General features: G+C 46.2%; 1 protein-coding gene across 9 annotated transcripts in view; it reads left to right on the top strand.

Annotated features, from left to right (window-relative positions):
- The first annotated feature begins 1,877 nt into the window (after positions 1-1,877).
- Positions 1,878-22,327, top strand: part of LOC110528182 (inositol 1,4,5-trisphosphate receptor type 1) — a 175,444-nt gene continuing 154,994 nt past the window's right edge. For all 9 annotated transcript variants that reach the window (XM_021610038.2, XM_036983724.1, XM_021610040.2 and 6 more), the window contains exons 1-3: positions 1,878-2,013; positions 3,770-3,886; positions 9,895-9,965. In XM_021610038.2, the coding sequence (XP_021465713.2) occupies positions 3,795-3,886; positions 9,895-9,965 (163 nt within the window). In that variant the 5' untranslated portion in view covers positions 1,878-2,013; positions 3,770-3,794. The remainder of the gene's footprint in view (positions 2,014-3,769; positions 3,887-9,894; positions 9,966-22,327) is intronic.

Raw genomic sequence — 22,327 nt, 5'->3', positions numbered from 1 at the left:
TCACAGCCCTACAGATCCTCTCAGGCCAGTTATGCCATTAATATATGGTTAATATGTAATGAAATTACATGTACATATGAAGACAAACCTGAAAGGATGAAATATGAAACGTAACTGTTTGCTGAACTGATCAATTCTGATATCAAACTGATGGGAGATTATAGATTGAATAACTGATAACTGATCAATTTATATGTATTATTCTTCTCATGACTATGATGAATGGTTATGATCCTAAATGACTCATTCTGCTTCATATTCAATTCCTACAGAACCTTATTGCGGAATTACCTCATTCTGTTAATAATGAGAATGATTTGACTTTCTGATTTGAATTTGATTATGTTATTCTGTTTCCATTGTTATGCAGCACAGACAACCTACCCAGTAAATATACCACTGTGGTTAAAGAAATTCCTGCCTCAGTCTCATCCATTCCTGTCACCTGACCTGTGACCACCTGTTCGCCTTCACTATTGTCAGTCATCCTACCTGTCCAGCTACCCATACAGATTCCAATAATCTTTCCCCAGGTAACTGGATTACTGAAGTATAATATCCCTTATAACAAATCAACATAACATTCGATTGATAGATGCATGTGCACACACACAATAAGATCATATCAAGGATAGCATCACAAATGAATACATAAACACCACTTGAAGCTTGAGGAGTTGATTAATTGAATCAGCTGTGCAGTGCTAAGGCAAAAACAAAAATGTACACCTATTTGAGTCACCAGGACTGAGAACCACTGCTCTTCATTGGGACAGGCTTTCATAGCCCTCTTTATCTGAGGACAGAACCCCACAAGAAACAGACTTCATTGTAATCTAATTACACAGCACTGAATATTATGTTACTATTATCTCTGTCCTCACTCCTAGGGACTGGAACTACACAGAAGTACCTGCCCTATCCAGAATAGCCTACTCACTTTGACAGTTGGGGCTACTATGCTTTCACCCTCCTCCATGGATGTTAACTAGTTACCTACAAATGCATTTGGAGTTTGTTTTTTACAGTGATCAATATATCAAGATAGATAGCTAATATGAAGTTTAGTGGCTGGTGATGTTTATTTTACTTAGCTAGCTATCTATACAGTATGTAAAGTTGGCTAGATAGCTAGAAAGCTCATTTAGCAACTCATTTGAGTTAGCCTGCTAGCTAGTTAGCTAATAATACAGTTTATTTGACCATTTTCAAAATGTATATACTTACTTGAATAGCTTCTTCCAGCCATGTGGACAATTGTAAACAGGGCAGCAAAGTTTGTTTGTCACCAGAGCGTTTTAAAGCATATTGCTATTGAACTATTTACCCACTTATTAATAACCAAACCTTCTTACAAACTTGCTATGCTGAATTCTTGACGCACACTCGAACTTATGCTGCCAAGCACTGGGCGGACTAAGCGGCACGCGGCAATTTTCCGCTTGGTTGTGTACATGCCGGGTAGAGTAAACGAACCGTACAAGGCAGCAGATACTCATAACCCATTTAGTTCATAGCTACTTGTATATAATGTATTATTGGTTGTGTTGCCATCAACAAAGGTCAAACCTGATCAATGTGTGGCATAAAAGCATGTGTGAGTGCATTTCTTGATCGAAAATTCAATGTCACTTCCTCCAGCAATTTGTCTAAAGTTTGGATGGAGAAGTTTCCGTGCAACGCTCCAACACACTGTGGGAGTTGTAGTCATAAATGTGCTTTAGGCCTTGTTACTTATCTGAAAGAACCATTCCATAAACATCATTTCCCAGAGACCAGTGTTTTCTGAGAGGCAACAGAGCTTCGAGCTGAGACGAACGCTCACGTAGTAAACGAACGGATGGCAGGGTGATTAGCGGTAAAAAAGAAAAAAAAAAAAAGAAAAAAAAGAAATCGGACTCAACTCGCTAACGGGATCTGGTGCTATAGATGAGCTGAAAGCGGTATATCGCTGTAATGCTGTCCCGTTGACCCAGCCGTGCGCGTCGTTCCCAAACACTTACCACAGCGAAGGTAAAGTTTAGCACAACTCTGTACAGTTTTGGGTAGCATCCCCGCCTGTTAAATATGTATTACTTGTGGCGTGGGAAGAAGCGCAGAAATGTATCTGTCATCATGAACGGGCAGTCATGATTTTTTTCCACTGACACATTTTTTTCCCGAGATGAGAGACATACTTCCACACTCGGATTCGAAAGGCTATGAGACTAGTAAACTGGTATCAGAGCCTGATTTATTAGGCAACTCGTCTCGGGATGTGTTGAAGTTCAGTGAAATTGGAAGGGATTTGTAGGCTACCTAAAATGGGCTAAACATGGTCATGGATTTGATGCTGACAATTTACCCATTGACTTGGGCATCATGTTGATGGACATAAATTACAGGAGCCTATGTCATGAGTTACTGTTGCCTACTAATTGTTTGGCTATGTGGTTTTGAGGTGGTATGATGGGGTGAATTGATCTCCATGTTTATTTTCCTTGAGTATGTTTAGAAGTATGTTCAAAACCACATAGGTCTGAAAATATGTTAAGATCAACCTCGATGTACTCTAATGGATGATGTCGCAGTGTAGGCAAATAATGCAAATGTGTAGATAGAGCTCCTTCTGTGCAAGTTTAGTAGCCTGTCATTGAGTTCTGAAAGACACAAATGTCACCAATGTGAGTCAAGACTCAGGAGGTACAATATGTTCCAGGAGTTTTTCTTTACTAGCCACATGAACAGGAAAAGCTCTAAGCCCCAATGACAGCCTACAATTAGGGTCTGGAGTTTTTCCTGGACAAGTCAAGTGGTCTGTAGCCTCAGTTTCCAGGCGTCCTCGCTGTTCGTGGTGAGCGTGACATGGGGAGTATGGTAACACGAGACTAAGTGATCAGGAAATCGACTGGGCTCTAGGCTCTAAACAACACAGCACAGGACACTGCTTTACTCACTATGCACTATAACACCTGTAGTACAGTAACCATGCACTAGACCATGTTTCACCCCAATTGTCGTGGCCTCATTCATTGTATTCTAATCAGGGTTGGGGTCAGTCCTTTTATAATTCAGTTCAAGTCCAATACAAAGTAAGGGCAATTTTCATTCCCTGAATTGAAAGGGGGTAGAATCCAACCCGGATTGTAACCCAGCCTGGATCAGTGTTACAATAAAACACTGTGAACTGACTGGTCTAACACTCCTTCCACCCTATAGCCCAGAGCAGGTTTACTATATACAGCTGCATGTTCTTCCTGTTTCTCTCTGCCTCTCCTAATCATTAACTGTTTACCCCTCACCCAGCTACATCAGGCTGGAGCATCAGATAGTTCCTGGCCCCATGCAAAACCTCCTGCTCCCTTTCTCTCAGGGTTTCCTCTGTTCCAAATCACCTCACTAGAACTGGGAAACCAACGTTCTGCTCCATTAGAATAATGTAATGTAAGGAAATCCAAGGTGGATGTTGGAATCTGAAATCTACTGATGGCAAGGACTTGTGTTTCCAAGATACATGTTACAATTTTACCCCAGTTTGAATTGATTCCCTGTTAATTTGTAATGCAAATAAACAGTCATTTATATATGCAGGATTGTAATGTCTTTACAGTTTACAGGGTTAGGAGGATGACCTGACAAAGTGAAGATGCACAAAATGTCACTCTTATGGTTATTCCTGACTGTGTGACCTGCCCAGGTCTGGGAAAACTCAGGCCCTATAGTCATTTGTTAGTGTGTGTTGTGATTCTCTTTATATGATTGTAAAATTCCTGCCTCTACTCTCCTCCAGGTGTGGACCAGTGTGTGTGTGAGACATGTCAGATAAGATGTCCAGTTTTCTGCACATCGGGGACATCTGCTCCCTGTATGCAGAGGGCTCCACCAACGGTTTCATCAGCACTCTGGGGTGAGTTAAGTTCACCTATCCCATCCCTCCTTTAGCAATTATCACTCACTGGCAATGAATGGCAATGGTGGTAACATAGGTCTTCTAATGCAGGGCTGGTCAATTCCGGTCCTGGAGTGCAGAAACACTTGTTTTTTTGTTTCTACCTGGTGTTAATTAATCAGTCCCTAAACCAAGTGTTTTGGCCCTCCCCAGACTGACCCCAGACATTGAACTGCCCTGGTCTAATGTAATCATTTTAGATGGTGCCTATATATTTCCCAATCATTTGGAATGGAGGACTATAGCTGCATCTACTCAGCAGATGCCATGGGACATGTACTCACCTGGACATTAGGGCACTTTTGAGGTCTGCACATGCATGACAAACTTTAATTGTGGAGGGAGCTATCCCTTTAAGGGTAAATTCATAGCTTAATGTACACGTGAGAAGGTCATTAAGGTACTGCCTTCAAAGCTCTGCAGTGCATATATAAAGGACTTTAGTCTGTAGTGGTGGTGTGAGTCCCCAATCGTAAGATGAGTGTGGGTTTGAGAGAGGAATGCTGTGGAGATGAATCACAGGAGAGGTGGTGTGGCCTGTGAGTCTGAAAGTTAGTGTTATCATGGCAGGGAGGTACTGGCACACAGAGCTGTGTGTGTGCTGCTCAGGGGCCCCTCTGCCATCTGTGGGCCACTGATACAGAGTGGTTTGGAAGGGTAAATGACATTTCCACCTTTCTCAAAGAACAGAGCTGGTCAAACTAAGCCCTTTGAAGTGGGAGTCTGGTCCTGGGTATCTCCATGACCATGATGGTATGTAGACTGGGAAGAATGGGAAATAGGCGGGAACTAATTAACTGGGAGGGAGGGAGAAAGGATTTAACCCAGATGGAGAAAGGTAGGGAGGATGCCTGTGTATGGTATGTGTAGACTGTTGGTGATCCATAGACAATATTGGACACACAATGATTAGTTCTGTTTGTGTATGAGCAAGAGAAAACATTTATATAGGGTCATAATACCAGTGAGAACGCATAAACACACTCCACAGGAATTCTCCTACTACAGGGTTCCCCAACTAGCAGCCTGCTTTTCTGATTAAATAAAAATACAAATTGGACATTAGACTATAAAAACACCAGCAAATATTCCCACAGTTACTACAGATACAGTGGGGAGAACAAGTATTTGATACACTGCCGATTTTGCAGGTTTTCCTACTTACAAAGCATGTAGAGGTCTGTCATTTTTTATCATAGGTACACTTCAACTGTGAGAGACGGAATCTAAAACAAAAATCCAGAAAATCACGTATGATTTTTAAGTAATTCATTTGCATTTTATTGCAGGACATAAGTATTTGATACATCAGAAAAGCAGAACTTAATATTTGGTACAGAGACCTTTGTTTGCAATTACAGAGATCATACGTTTCCTGTAGTTCCTGACCAGGTTTGCACACACTGCAGCAGGGATTGTGGCCCACTCCTCCATACAGACCTTCTCCAGATCCTTCAGGTTTCGGGGCTGTCGCTGTGCAATGTAACAATAATATTTAGACTTGGGGGTGCCACCCGTTAGATAAAATATTGAACGGTTCCGTATTTCACTGAAAGAATAAATGTCTTGTTTTCGAAATGATAGTTTCCGGATTCGATCATATTAATGACCAAAGGCTCGTATCTCTGTGTGTTATTATGTTATAATTAAGTCTGATTCAAATATCATTTTCGTGTGTTTTGCCAGCAGCTCTTCGCAAACACATCCCTGTTTATGACTTCAAGCCTATCAGCCTAATGGCTGGTGTTACCAATGTGAAATGGTTAGCTGGGTGTGCGCTAATACTGTTTCAAACATCACTCGCTTTTAGATTTGGAGTAGTTATTCCCCTTGCGCTGCAAGGGCCGCGGCTTTTGTGGAGCAATGGATAACGATGCTTCGAGTGTGGCTGTTGTCGATGTGTTCCTGGTTCGAGCCCAGGTAGGGGCGAGGAGGGGGACGGAAGCTATACTGTTACACTGGCAATACTATAGTGCCTATAAGAACATCCAATAGTCAAAGGTATATGAAATACAAATGGTATAGAGAGAAATAGTCCTATAAATACTATATTAACTACAACATAAAACCTCTTACCTTGAGACTTCAATATTCCATGTTAAAAGGAACCACCAACATTCATATGTTCTCATGTTCTGAGCAAGGAACTTAAACGTTCGCTTTTTTACATGGCACATATTACTTTCTTCTCCAACACTTTGTTTTTGCATTATTTAAACCAAATTGAACATGTTTCATTATTTATTTGAGGCTAAATTGATTTTGATGTTTTATATTAAGTTAAAATAAGTGTTAATTCAGTGTTGTTGTAATTGTCATTATTACAAATAAAAAATTGGCCGATTTAATCGGTATCAGCTTTTTTGGCCCTCCATTAATCGGTATCGGTGTTGAAAAATCATAATCGGTCGACCTGTAATCTGCACACACAGTGAGGTGAAGACTTTTGGAGGATGGCCTGGTGTCAAGAAGGGCAGCAAAGATGCCACTTCTCTCCAGGAAAAAAATCAGGGACTTGTTACTATGGAATACTGAAGTATAATTACATCTGACAAAAATATCTAAAGACACTGAAGCAGCAAACCTTTGTGGAAATTAATATTTGTGTCATTCTCAAAACTTATGGCCACGACTGTACAGTCCATTGTATTCTCCATCAATCTCACCTGACTTCAGTTATAATGGATTCAATGCAGGTTTGGTTATTGTTCTGGGTCAAGATAACATGTAGGGGAATGTCATAGTGTATGACTCTTGTATTCGTACATTTTATCCAGATCTGTGCTACTTCTCACTGTGTGCATCTGTGCTACTTCTCACTGTGTGCATCTGTGCTACTTCTCACTGTGTGCATCTGTGCTACTTCTCACTGTGTGCATAGTGTGCACTGTACTCCGCACAGTGACTAAGACATGCCATAACATTATTAACACTTTTGGGCTCCCGAGTGGTGCAGTGGTCTAAGGCACTGCATCTCAGTGCTAGAGGCGTCACTACAGACCCTGGTTCGATCCTGGCCTGTATCACAACGGTTGTAATCGAGAGTTCCATAGGGCGGCGCACAATTCGCCCAGCATCGTCCGGGTTAGGGGATGGGTTAGGGGATGGGTTAGGCCGGCTGTCATTGTAAATGGAAAGGCTTTGTCTATACATTGATTATATTGCATGCTCTCTGCTGCGCAGACGATGTATTTGAAGAGTATTTATTCCAGTTTGCGAAGACGAGCCATCAACTGCTGGTTTGATTCTGTTTACATGTGATTTACAAGGGGGATGGTTAGTAATGCTAATGCTGGCTAGAGGCTCAGGATCCCTGGACACCCCCCTCTTGCTGCTCATGAAAATTGGATCAGGCTGAGACAGCAGAAAGGGACCTCACTGCCTCCACTGAGTTACAGAGACCAGACCCCGACGGACGGAGACCGGACCACGACAGACGGACGGACGGAGACCGGACCACGACAGATGGACGGACGGAGACCGGACCACGACAGACGGACGGACGGAGACCGGACCACGACGGACGGACGGACGGAGACCGGACCACGACGGACGGACGGACGGAGACCGGACCACGACGGACGGACGGACGGACGGAGACCGGACCACGACGGACGGACGGACGGACGGAGACCGGACCACGACGGACGGAGACCGGACCACGACGGACGGAGACCGGACCACGACGGACGGAGACCGGACCACGACGGACGGAGACCGGACCACGACGGACGGAGACCGGACCACGACGGACCACGACGGACGGAGACCGGACCACGACGGACGGGGACCCGGACGGACGGAGAGACCGGACACGGAGAGACCGGACACGGAGAGACCGGACACGGAGAGACCGGACACGGACGGGCGGAGAGACCGGACACGGAGAGACCGGACACAGACGGGCGGAGAGACCGGACACGGACGGGCGGAGAGACCGGACACGGACGGGCGGAGAGACCGGACACGGAGAGACCGGACCGGCGGAGAGACCGGACACGGAGAGACCGGACATGGACGGGCGGAGAGACCGGACACGGAGAGACCGGACACGGACGGGCGGAGAGACCGGACACGGACGGGCGGAGAGACCGGACACGGACGGGTGGAGAGACCGGACACGGAGAGACCGGACACGGAGAGACCGGACACGGACGGGCGGAGAGACCGGACATGGAGAAACCAGACACGGACGGGCGGAGAGACCAGACACGGACGGGCGGAGAGACCGGACACGGACGGGCGGAGAGACCGGACACGGAGAGACCGGACACGGAGAGACCGGACACGGACGGGCGGAGAGACCGGACACGGACGGGCGGAGAGACCGGGGGCGGAGAGACCGGGGGCGGAGAGACCGGGGGCGGAGAGACCGGACGCGGAGAGACCGGACACGGACGGGCGGAGAGACCGGACACGGACGGGCGGAGAGACCGGACACGGAGAGACCGGACACGGAGAGACCGGACACGGATGGACGGAGAGACCGGACACAGAGAGACCGGACACGGACGGACGGAGAGACCGAACGCGGAGAGACCGGACGCGGAGAGACCGGACATGGAGAGACCGGACACGGACGGGCGGAGAGACCGGACACGGACGGGCGGAGAGACCGGACACGGACGGGCGGAGAGACCGGACACGGACGGGCGGAGAGACCGGACACGGACGGGCGGAGAGACCGGACACGGACGGGCGGTGAGACCGGACACGGACGGGCGGTGAGACCGGACACGGACGGGCGGTGAGACCGGACACGGACGGACGGACGGGCGGTGAGACCGGACACGGACGGACGGACGGAGACCGGACGCGGAGACAGGCTGTCAGACAGAGACAGAGACAGAGACCGAGACAGAGACCAGACACGGACAGAGACCAGACCCAGACAGACAGAGACCAGGCATTACTAACCATCCACCAGACAGACAGACAGACCAGACTAACAGACCAGCAGACAGACAAGACATGGACAGACAGACCAGACAGAGACCAGACATGGACAGACAGAGACCAGACATTACTAACCATCCACCAGACAGAGATCAGACATTACTAACCATCCACCAGACAGAGACCAGACAGACAGAGTTATTTGAATGACAATCACCGGCTGACAAAATGTCATGACCGCCACAGCCCTAGTCATAGGTTCTCTTTTCTGACAACTTACTATAATATGAATCAGATGCTCAGTATAGCAATGCTGTATAATGCTCTCCGGAGGTAGACACTGTAGACTGGAGCCTCAGTGTGTTATGTCATTTTCAGAGCGGTGTATCTCTGGTGCAGACAGGTCCATGTGTAGTACGACTGACTGTGTGTGTTTAAACTCCACAGGAACATGACTGGGATGGATGTGGTATCTGGCTGGGGTCCAGGCAGCCGTTATTATGAGCCAGTAGAAAACTAAATTTGTCAGCGGCAGGAATGCTAGTCAGTTCGCCCACTAGCTGTGGCCAGCTAATCCTCTCATTTCTTCCTCATAATTGGTGGACTGTAGAAGAGCCACGGCGATACAAGAAACCTTGTGGTGTAACCACAAGTATGTGATTGGTCTAAATATAGTGACTGAGGGAGTCAAAATAAACAGAGCTCTGTGGTTAAGTGTTATGAAAAAACAGTGTACTTTTTATGGGTGTACGTGGTGCTTTATTACAAGATCTCAGGCGGACAATGGGCTTGGATGTAATGGAAGGTTTTATTGTGAAACAATGAAATAAAAGCCTTCGATTTGAAAATATGCTGGTTTCTTCCAGATATACCCTAACCTAGGGGTACACATTTGTTTGGAGCCTGGGGCTTATATATGAAAAATAAAGAAAGCTATGTGCTTGCAGATTTGTATGTGTGGTGCACATTTATAATGTTGAAACTGTTCAAGTTTATTTGCATGTGAAGGGTGTGTGGTCGACTACCTGTGTGTTTCTGACTTGACGTGTCATTGTCTCTTCCCTCCACAGGCTGGTAGATGACCGCTGTGTGGTACAGCCCGACACAGGGGACCTGAACAACCCCCCCAAAAAGTTCAGAGGTAAGAGAATGGTATACTCCCATCTCATTCTACTATAGCAGCTCACGCAGCATCACATCACCTCAGTAAATCCTGCCTGTTTACACAGTGTGTTCCACTGAAGATGTTTCTTATTGTGTTAACACTGCGATTCTATGGTGCTATCGCCAGTATCACTCCTGTCCACATGGACTTCAAAAAGCACAGCTCGCTTTGATGTGTGTGTGTGTGTGTGTGTGTGATGCTTGTATCTGTCTGTGTGTGTGTGATGCTTGTATCTGTCTGTGTGTGTGTGTGATGCTTGTATCTGTCCGTGTGTGTGTGATGCTTGTATCTGTCTGTGTGTGTGTGATGCTTGTATCTGTTTTTTTTATCAGTGTATGTTTGTGTATCATCTTTTCTATGTTGTGAGGCTGTGAACATATTGAGGCCCATGAAGGAAGATGTTTCTCTGGGTTTTGCAGTTGGGCTATATATAGCTCTGTCACAGGAAGTACAACTGAACTTGCGACAAAGGCTGTGGCGCTCATGAAATGTTGTCAGCCAGTTGTTGTCATGCAAAAGACTCACGTTCTCACGGTAATTGACCGTTAATTAACATACTCGTTTAGCATCTCCAGGCCTCCACACGAACAAGCCGTGGATGAGGGCATTTGGAGCATCTACATTTAAAAAAGTATAATAAGTCAATTTAACATACAATAAATCCATTATTTCTTTTAGACAGGTCTAAAGAAACATTATGATATGAAGAACATGTATTTCGTAAGAACAGAATAGGAGTTGGCCAACTATGTTGTCTGGCTATGGATATGCCATAGGCTGCAGGCTAGTTAATTTAGCTGACAAGATATGCCTAAGTCCTGTGCCATTATTTTATTTGATATGATTTTATAGTAAGAACAATACAATTGAACTTAGCTGAATAAAATAGAAAGGATATTTTTCCCATTACAGTGACTGCACATATGAAATGGAAATGTTGAGCGTAATAAAGTGATCATTTAAAACAGGTCCTATACGCTACATTAAGAGTTATTTGGCAACTTTAGTTGTGAAGGATACAAACCTTAGAATGTCTAAGAAATCAAAACATAGGGGCTACATCGTATGACTACACGTTACTGATGATTTGAAAAAGTGGCACAAAAAAAAGCTTGCACTCCGTTTCTTGCCTCAGGGTGGACAGCTGTTCTCTCATCAATTGATCATATTTTGAAATTAGTTTAGGTTAAGAACGGCCCATTATCAAACGGGCGTGAACAGGGGCAGGGAAAAAAGACAAATCACCTGTTGGCACTCGAATAACAAGTGGAGGCCGTGCGCTTTCTCTGTTTTGTAGCAGCTGAGAAATGAATACAACACTTATTTCACTCCACGCATCAACCACTGTTTGAGGAGCATGCTCTCACTGCCCCAACAGGTGATATTCCTGTTTGAGGAGCATTCTCTCACTGTCTCAACAGGTGATATTCCTGTTTGAGGAGTATGCCGTCACTGTCTCAACAGGTGATAATCCTGTTTGAGGAGCATTCTCTCACTGTCTCAACAGGTGATATTCCTGTTTGAGGAGTATGCCGTCACTGTCTCAACAGGTGATATTCCTGTTTGAGGAGCATGCTCTCACTGCCCCAACAGGTGATATTCTGCCATGTGCTCTCCAACCTTGTTCCTGCAGCTACCCAGTACTAAATTTAGGAAACCAATTGAAATCTGTTTGTGAACATTGATAGTAACATGTTTTCACATTGAAACATATTTCACTAAATTGACAGCCCGTCAGCATGCTGGAGAAAGGAATAAAGGAGAGAGGAGCATTTCACTACACCCGCAATAACATCCGCTAATCACGTGTATGTGACCAATAACATTTGATTTGGAAATGCATGGTGGTGAGATATTCTGTATAGCTAAAGGTAATGTGTCACCCAATTAATTATGAAAATATAAAAATTCCCTATTAAGCTATTCAAACCAAACAAACCAAATACAAATTCACTAATTGTAGGCTAACTGTAAGCCGCACTGCACAATTAATGAACCAACAGCATCGCCTAGACTCGTTCTCTCCCAGACTCATAGATAGCAGTTTTAGAGTGTAGCATAAGGTAACCAGTCCATCCAGTATGCATAATAATACAGTCCACACTCAAAAGGCGTTTACTCAAATTGTTTAATTTTGGAGTATAGGCTAGACCAATTATGTACCGAAGACCTCTTAAATCAGTTTTGGTTTATGTTTTTCTGCTATGTGTAATATGTGGTAGGCTATGTATTGGCTATAACTCCAGTATGTAGATAGGAGGCAGGGCACAATCATAATTTGTGTTGAGTTTTTGTTTTTTCAGGCTTGATTCATTCAGAACTTCCATACAGCAAAGCATCCCCAAACCATCACACTACCACCACCACGCTTCACCGTTGGGATGAGGTCCTTACTGTGGAATCATCACACTACCACCACCACGCTTCACCGTTGGGATGAGGTCCTTACTGTGGAATCATCACACTACCACCACCACGCTTCACCGTTGGGATGAGGTCCTTACTGTGGAATCATCACACTACCACCACCACGCTTCACCGTTGGGATGAGGTCCTTACTGTGGAATCATCACACTACCACCACCACGCTTCACCGTTGGGATGAGGTCCTTACTGTGGAATCATCACACTACCACCACCACGCTTCACTGTTGGTATGAGGTCCTTATGGAATGTTTGGTTTTTGACCAGGCATAATGGGACCCATGTTTTCCAAAAAGTTTTACTTTTGACTCATCTGTCCATAGACCATTCTTCCAAGAGTCTTGATGATCATCTAGGTGCTTCCAGGTACTTTTTGGCAAACTTTTTGGATGAGAAAAACCAAACACTGCATTCCACAGTAAGAACCTCATACCAACGGTCAAACATGGTGGTGGTAGTGTGATGGTTTGGGGATGCTTTGCTGCCTCAGGACATGGATGACTTGCCTTAATAGAAGGAACCATGAATTCTGCAGTATATCAGAGAATTCTACAGGAGAATGTCAGGCCATCCGCCTGTGAGCTGAAGCTGGAGCGCAGCTGGGTCGTGCATCAAGACAATGATCCCAAACACACAATCAAGTCTACATGAAAATGGTTAAAAAGCTACACATTTGAAGTTTTGGAATGGCCTAGTCAAAGTCCAGACCTAATCCCAATTGAGATGTTGTGGCAGGACTTGAAACGAGCAGTTCATACTTGAAAACCCACAAATGTTGCTTAGTTAAGTTCCGCATGTAAGAGTGGTCCAAAATTCCTCCACCGCAATGTGACAGACTGATCAACAACTACAGGAAGTGTTTGGTTGCAGTCATTGCAGCTAAAGGTGGCACAACCAGTTATTGAGTGTAAGGGGGCAGTTACTTTCTCAGAGTATAAATAGTATAAGTATAAATAGTTTTTGTTATTTGTTAACTCAGGTTCCCTTTATTTAATATTAGGTTTTGGTTAAAGATTGGAAAACATTCAGTATCAGCACTTTTTCCCGGCACTGCAGTATGTTCACCATTTCAATATGTGTGGATGTTCCATGCACAATTTCTGTGGGGTTTTAGCAATTGTCTGTGTTAGTGTGTGTAATAATCGCTGAAGAGGTGAGAAAAGCATGGTGTTTTGTGATGGTGTACTTTTCAGTAATGGAAGGAGTGTAATATGGATCCATGGTAGGTCTAAGTGTCGCCCTAAGAGGAACAAATGAGCATGTTTCAGCAATGCTGGAAGGAGTTGAGACTAACAAGCATTCCACTCATACTCGGAGTTATGTTAGTTTCCGCATTACATGATGTGGCTGAAGGCGAGTGGGGCTCTGTCTAGCATACATTGTGCCCGTTAGCTGCAGTCTGATAGAGCGAAGCAGGGAGATTGTACTGTATTTCTAAGCGTTAAAGCTTTGTTTTCCTTAGAGCGTTGATGTCCGATGGAAATTCTGAGTTTATTTCCTCCTTGAAGACTGTTACCAACATCAGGAGGCTACTCTCTCTCTGTCCGTCCATCTCTGTCAGTCTATCTTTCTGTGCAGTAACGGTGTGTGTGTGTGTGTGTATGTTCAGTCAAGTTATCTCTGTCTGTGTGTATATGTTCAGTGTCCTGTAAGGCTTTAACCAGGGCTTTGACCTGAAGTCGCCTGTATTCTAACAGTAAGAACATTGTTGTTGGTAGTTATAGATGATAGTATAGGGTGAGATGTAGCCTACTTGGCTAACACTACTGTGACCTCAACTGCTCAAAAAATTGTTTTATACCAAAACGTGACTCATTTGGATTCTCTCTGTAGCTTGGCATGGCCTTTTTATTTCTGGGATGTTTTTTCCAGACGTTAAACCAAACCCCCCCGCTGATGGTTATGATCTGGGGAGGGTCATCTGCCTGGAGTACAGTCCCCCTGTGTGCCGTCCATTTTGGAGAGTTACTCCTCAGAGTAAATAGTGTGTTGGGGGGATGCAGAATTTCTGTGTAGCTGCTCTGAAAGATGGTGGAGATAACCCTCCTTACTTTAGCATGCTGCTGGCTGTGGGCCAGACTAACCCTGGCCACCAGGCCTCACTACTGAGGTATGCATACCATTTCCTCCCAATGTAAGCAGACGCACCCCACTTTACAGGCACGCACACATGCACAGGCAAACAACATTTTTATGTCTCTGTGTCCAGTATGAAAGAAGTTAGAGGTAGTTTCACGAGCCAATGCTAACTAGCATTCTAGCAGACACCCATAGTCTTCCAGCCATATGGCTAGCAGACACCCATAGTCTTCCAGCCATATGGCTAGCAGACACCCATAGTCTTCCAGCCATATGGCTAGCAGACACCCATAGTCTTCCAGCCATATGGCTAGCAGACACCCATAGTCTTCCAGCCATATGGCTAGCAGACACCCATAGTCTTCCAGCCATATGGCTAGCAGACACCCATAGTCTTCCAGCCATATGGCTAGCAGACACCCATAGTCTTCCAGCCATATGGCTAGCAGACACCCATAGTCTTCCAGCCAAATGGCTAGCAGACACCCATAGTCTTCCAGCCATATGGCTAGCATACACCCATAGTCTTCCAGCCATATGGCTAGCAGACACCCATAGTCTTCCAGTCATCTGCTAGTGCTAGGTAGATAAAGGGCCTCATTGCCAAAATCCCAAAGTATCCCTTTAAACACATACATACACAGGCTAGTGATGTGCGGGTTGACTCAGAAATTGCAGTCCCTGTGGTTATATCCGCAGGTAGGGTGTAGGGTGACCACATTTAAAATACACAAATGTGGGACAACAGGATGATTTTGCTGACATTCACGGGACAGTGTAGCCTACATGTCAGGTGCGTGAATGAGGACCCAAAAGCGAATTGACAAAACAGAGTTTCTTTAATGATGAAACACACGTAGGCTCAGATGGACAGGCAGATTCCGACAGGACAGGACAAGGTTAGATGAACAGGCAGATTCCGACAGGACAGGACAAGGTTGCAGCAAACACGACGATAGTCTGGTTCAGGCATGAGTAACACAAACGAGAATCCGACAAAGACAGAAGCAGAAACAGAGAGAGATATAGAGACCTAATCAGAGGGAAAAAGGGAACAGGTGGGAAAAGGGGTGAACGAGGTAGTTAGAGAGGACAAGGAACAGCTGGGGGAAAGAGGGGAAGAAAAGGTAACCTAATACGACCAGCAGAGGGAGACAGGGTGAAGAGAAAGAACAGGACACAACATGACAATACATGACAGCGCCTCCTGGCGCACTCGAGGAGGAAACCTGGCGGCAACGGAGGAAATCATCGATCAGCGAACGGTCCAGCACGTCCCGAGAGGGAACCCAACTCCTTTCCTCAGGACCGTACCCCTCCCAATCCACTAGGTACTGGTGACCACGGCCCCGAGGACGCATGTCCAAAATCTTACGGACCCTGTAGATAGGTGCGCCCTCGACAAGGATGGGGGGGGGGGGGGGGGAGACGAGCGGGGGCGCGAAGAACGGGCTTAACACAGGAGACATGGAAGACCGGGTGGACGCGACGAAGATATCGCGGAAGAAGAAGTCGCACTGCGACAGGATTAATGATCTGAGAAATACGGAACGGACCAATGAACCGCGGGGTCAACTTGCGAGAAGCTGTCTTAAGGGGAAGGTTCTGAGTGGAGAGCCAAACTCTCTGACCGCGACAATATCTAGGACTCTTAGTTCTACGCTTATTAGCAGCTCTCACAGTCTGCGCCCTATAACGGCAAAGTGCAGACCTGACCCTCTTCCAGGTGCGCTCGCAACGTTGGACAAAAGCCTGAGCGGAGGGGACGCTGGACTCGGCAAACTGAGATGAGAACAGCGGAGGCTGGTACCCGAGGCTACTCTGAAAAGGAGATAGCCCGGTCGCAGACGAAGGAAGCGAGTTGTGGGCGTATTCTGCCCAGGGGAGCTGTTCTGACCAAGACGCAGGGTTGCGAAAAGAAAGACTGCGTAAGATGCGACCAATAGTCTGATTGGCCCGTTCTGCTTGACCGTTAGACTGGGGGTGAAAGCCGGAAGAGAGACTGACGGAAGCCCCAATCAAACGGCAAAACTCCCTCCAAAATTGAGACGTGAATTGCGGACCTCTGTCCGAAACGACGTCTGACGGAAGGCCATGAATTCTGAAAACATTCTCGATGATGATTTGTGCCGTCTCTTTAGCAGAACGAAGCTTAGCAAGGGGAATAAAATGAGCCGCCTTAGAGAACCTATCGACAACCGTAAGAATAACAGTCTTCCCCGCTGACGAAGGCAGTCCGGTGACAAAATCTAAGGCGATGTGAGACCACGGTCGAGAGGGAATGGGAAGCGGCCTGAGACGGCCGGCAGGAGGGGAGTTACCGGACTTAGTCTGCGCGCAGACCGAACAAGCAGCCACAAAACGACGCGTGTCATGCTCCCGGGTGGGCCACCAAAAACGCTGGCGAATGGAAGCAAGCGTACCCCGAACGCCAGGGTGGCCGGCTAACTTGGCAGAGTGAGCCCACTGAAGAACGGCCAGACGAGTAGGAACGGGAACGAAAAGAAGGTTCCTAGGACAAGCGCGCGGCGACGGAGTGTGAGTGAGTGCTTGCTTTACCTGCCTCTCAATTCCCCAGACAGTCAACCCGACAACACGCCCCTCAGGGAGAATCCCCTCGGGGTCAGTGGAGGCTACTGAAGAACTGAAGAGACGAGATAAAGCATCAGGCTTGGTGTTCTTAGAGCCCGGACGATAAGAAATCACAAACTCGAAACGAGCGAAAAACAGCGCCCAGCGCGCCTGACGCGCATTAAGTCGTTTGGCAGAACGGATGTACTCAAGGTTCCTATGGTCAGTCCAAACGACAAAAGGAACGGTCGCCCCCTCCAACCACTGTCGCCATTCGCCTAGGGCTAAGCGGATGGCGAGCAGTTTGCGGTTTCCCACATCATAGTTACGTTCCGACGGCGACAGGCGATGAGAAAAATATGCGCAAGGGTGGACCTTGTCGTCAGAGAGGGAGCGCTGAGAAAGAATGGCTCCCACGCCCACCTCTGACGCGTCAACCTCGACAACGAACTGTCTAGAGACGTCAGGTGTAACAAGGATAGGTGCGGATGTAAAACGATTCTTGAGGAGATCAAAAGCTCCCTGGGCGGAAACGGACCACTTAAAGCACGTCTTGACAGAAGTAAGGGCTGTGAGAGGAGCTGCCACCTGACCGAAATTACGTATGAAACGACGATAGAAGTTCGCGAAGCCGAGAAAGCGCTGCAGCTCGACGCGTGACTTAGGGACGGGCCAATCAATGACAGCTTGGACCTTAGCGGGATCCATCTTAATGCCGTCAGCGGAAATAACAGAACCGAGAAATGTGACGGAGGAGGCATGAAACGTGCACTTCTCAGCCTTCACAAAAAGACAATTCTCTAAAAGGCGCTGGAGGACACGTCGAACGTGCTGAACATGAATCTGGAGTGACGGTGAAAAAAATCAGGATATCGTCAAGGTAAACGAAAACAAAGATGTTCAGCATGTCTCTCAGGACATCATTGACTAATGCCTGAAAGACAGCTGGAGTGTTAGCGAGGCCGAAAGGAAGAACCCGGTATTCAAAGTGCCCTAACGGAGTGTTAAACGCCGTCTTCCACTCGTCCCCCTCCCTGATGCGCACGAGATGGTAAGCGTTACGAAGGTCCAACTTAGTGAAAAACCTGGCTCCCTGCAGGATCTCGAAGGCTGAAGACATAAGAGGAAGCGGATAACGATTCTTCACTGTTATATCATTCAGCCCTCGATAATCTATGCAGGGGCGCAGGGACCCGTCCTTCTTCTTAACAAAAAAAAACCCCGCTCCAGCGGGAGAGGAGGAGGGGACTATGGTACCGGCGGCAAGAGCTACAGACAAATAATCTTCGAGAGCCTTACGTTCGGGAGCCGACAGAGAGTATAGTCTACCCCGGGGGGGAGTGGTTCCCGGCAGGAGATCAATACTACAATCATACGACCGGTGTGGAGGAAGAGAGGTGGCCCTGGACCGACTGAACACCGTGCGCAGATCGTGATATTCCTCCGGCACCCCTGTCAAATCACCAGGCTCCTCCTGTGAAGAAGAGACAGAGGAAACAGGAGGGATAGCAGACATTAAACATTTCACATGACAAGAGACGTTCCAGGAGAGGATAGAATTACTAGACCAATTAATAGAAGGATTATGACAAACTAGCCAGGGATGGCCCAAAACAACAGGTGTAAAAGGTGAACGAAAAATTAAAAAAGAAATGGTTTCGCTATGATTACCAGAGACAGTGAGGGTTAAAGGTAGCGTCTCACGCTGAATCCTGGGGAGAGGACTACCATCCATGGCGAACAAGGCCGTGGGCTCCCTTAACTGTCTGAGAGGAATGTCATGTTCCCGAGCCCAGGTCTCGTCCATAAAACAGCCCTCCGCCCCAGAGTCTATCAAGGCACTGCAGGAAGCTGACGAACCGGTCCAGCATAGATGGACCGACAAGGTAGTGCAGGATCTTGAAGGAGAGACAGGAGTAGTAGCGCTCACCAGTAGCCCTCCGCTTACTGATGAGCTCTGGCTTTTACTGGACATGAAGTGACAAAATGACCAGCGGAACCGCAATAGAGACAGAGGCGGTTGGTGATTCTCCGTTCCCTCTCTTTAGTCGAGATGCGGATACCTCCCAGCTGCATAGGCTCAGCACCCGAGCCGGCAGAGGAAGATGGTAGTGATGCGGAGAGGGGGGCAACGGAGAACGCGAGCTCCTTTCCACGAGCTCGGTGACGAAGATCAACCCGTCGCTCAATGCGAATAGCGAGTTCAATCAAGGAATCCACGCTGGAAGGAACCTCCCGGGAGAGAATCTCATCCTTTACCTCTGCGCGGAGACCCTCCAGAAAACGAGCGAGCAAAGCCGGCTCGTTCCAGCCACTGGAGGCAGCAAGAGTGCGAAACTCAATAGAGTAGTCTGTTATGGATCAATTACCTTGACATAGGGAAGACAGGACCCTGGAAGCCTCCTCCCCAAAAACAGATCGATCAAAAACCCGTATCATCTCCTCCTTAAAGTCCTGATACTGGTTAGTACACTCAGCCCTTGCCTCCCAGATTGCCGTGCCCCACTCACGAGCCCGTCCAGTAAGGAGAGATATGACGTAGGCGATACGAGCAGTGCTCCTGGAGTAAGTGTTGGGCTGGAGAGAAAACACAATATCACACTGGGTGAGGAATGAGCGGCATTCAGTGGGCTCCCCAGAGTAACACGGCGGGTTATTGATTCTGGGCTCCGGAGATTCGAAAGCCCTGGAAGTGGCCGGTGGATCGAGGCGGAGATGGTGAACCTGTTCTGTGAGGTTGGAGACTTGGGTGGCCAGGGTCTCAACGGCATGTCGAGCAGCAGACAATTCCTGCTCGTGTCTGCCTAGCATCGCTCCCTGGATCTCGACGGCTGAGTGGAGAGGATCCGAAGTCGCTGGGTCCATTCTTGGTCGGATTCTTCTGTCAGGTGCATGAATGAGGACCCAAAAGCGAATTGACAAAACAGAGTTTCTTTAATGACGAAACACACGTAGGCTCAGATGGACAGGCAGATTCCGACAGGACAGGACAAGGTTAGATGAACAGGCAGATTCCGACAGGACAAGGTTGCAGCAAACACGACGATAGTCTGGTTCAGGCATGAGTAACACAAACGAGAATCCGACAAAGACAGAAGCAGAAACAGAGAGAGATATAGAGACCTAATCAGAGGGAAAAAGGGAACAGGTGGGAAAAGGGGTGAACGAGGTAGTTAGAGAGGACAAGGAACAGCTGGGGGAAAGAGGGGAAGAAAAGGTAACCTAATACGACCAGCAGAGGGAGACAGGGTGAAGAGAAAGAACAGGAACAGGACACATGACAATACATGACACTACATGATAAAAACATTTGTACCCCACACAAACACACACACACACACACACACACACACACACAATCCCCTTCCCACTTATGGTGTAGTTTTTAGGTGTTGGAGAGCAATACAAATGTAAATTACATAAGTTTATACCGACTTTGATATTATTATATTTAATATCATTATAGAATATGCATAAAATGCATCCTCCAATTGCAATGTCTGCCTATGCCCACACATACTGTCTCTAGAACATGTAATATTTTTAATTCCCTCTAACACCAAGTTAGGCATACCTCATTTCAGAATAGGCCATGGCATCATCACTGTCAATTGTGAATTATGTTTCTTCACGTTTTACCAGTGGAATGTCCAAACTGAATCTACATGCCAATCATTTGATCTCAATCAGTTTCATGAGAATATGCATTTAGATCTTATTGAGTTACTGGTTCGTGAGCAATTTAGAGCAGACTATATAGCCTAGCCTTCTTGTATTTAGTTTCAATCTAAACACATTCTACCTAGTGGCTCAAGCTGTTCAGTTTTGGCCATATTAGACAAAGAGAGATATATATATATATATATATAATATACACACACAAGGCAATTTTGTCAAACTTGTGAAAATGAGCTATTCAACTATAACCATCACCTAATTTCTTATGAGATTTTAGGGTGTTTTTGTTGTATGAGCAACTAATGAGCATGGAGAGCCTCACAAGTTTGACAAAATTGCCTTATATATCTTTGTCTAATATGGCGATTTACTTACAAAAAGTATGCTTCTAATGAAGACCTAGAAAAGTATGTAGTTAGGCTGTCCTCGCCAAGTTTAGCTGGAATTTACCCCGAAAGGATTTGAGAAATCTGATTGTTTGACAATGGGCCTATGACATTGGCCTACTTCTCGTCTTGCGCTGTGCAGAATATCAGATCAGACAACAATGATTGAGAGTGTTTAACATCACTAGTAGGCCACCACACCCTTATATATATATATTTTTTAAATATTTGTAATATATATATATATATATGTGTCACGTGACTGCAAGGGACCAGTCTGAATGTCTGACTGAAATAATTGACAAATCATTTATTTTTATTTTTTATTAGTTGTGTTTGAATTTGTTGATTTAAATGAGGGACAAAGGGTCAAAATCCCGCACAATCCAGGACATGTGGTCACCCTAGTAGGGTGGGTTCAGGGTCATGAAAAATTGTGTGGATGAAGGAACGATGGGTGGCGGGCGGGTTTGAATAAAGAGAACATTACCTTAAAAAATGCACAAATGTATAATTCTTGTGCATGTTATATCTATAGGCACCATTGAGGTTTTTCTTTCATTATTTGGGACCATCTGACATTAGTTCGTAAGCCTATAATCTTTAGGGCCTAATTAAATGTGCGCCAGATAGCCTACACACGAAGTGCTTTTGGAAACGGGCAGAAAAAGTGAAGGGTGCAACTGCTGCCTGCAATTCAGGACATTCCTGCATGTGGGCATTCCCTTTTTTAATCTATAACTCCAGTACAACGCCTGTTGTGTACCGGAGTAGCAGCTCCCGCCGGTTGTGTACTGGAGTAGCAGCTCCCACCGGTTGTGCACGTGGTAGATGGTGGCGACACCGGCAGACAGCAAGGTTTCCGTTATCAAAAGCTAATAAAATAGTGGCTGGCCAAATTATCCACAAAACACTAACATCCATTGCAAAATAATGCTTTTTATTAATTGATGGAAATACCAGTAGATGGGCTCCAACTTCAAAGGCAAATATACTTCATAGGCTAATAAATCATCAAGCTGCTCGGAAGCGTCGATGCATGTGTTTTTCTATTTTTACTCAGTCAAACGACGCAAGGTTGTACTCCGACTGGGCAAAATTGGCAAAGATTGTGTTGATTATCCCTGTTTCCAGTGTGCCCACTGAGAGGGTGTTCTTTCCCCAAAACAGAGTAAAGACAGCCTTGAGGACAAAGTAACG

The sequence above is a fragment of the Oncorhynchus mykiss genome, chromosome 7, assembly GCF_013265735.2.
Source record: "Oncorhynchus mykiss isolate Arlee chromosome 7, USDA_OmykA_1.1, whole genome shotgun sequence".
Classification (NCBI taxonomy): Eukaryota; Metazoa; Chordata; class Actinopteri; order Salmoniformes; family Salmonidae; genus Oncorhynchus; species Oncorhynchus mykiss.
This window is presented reverse-complemented; position numbering and strand designations above follow the sequence as displayed.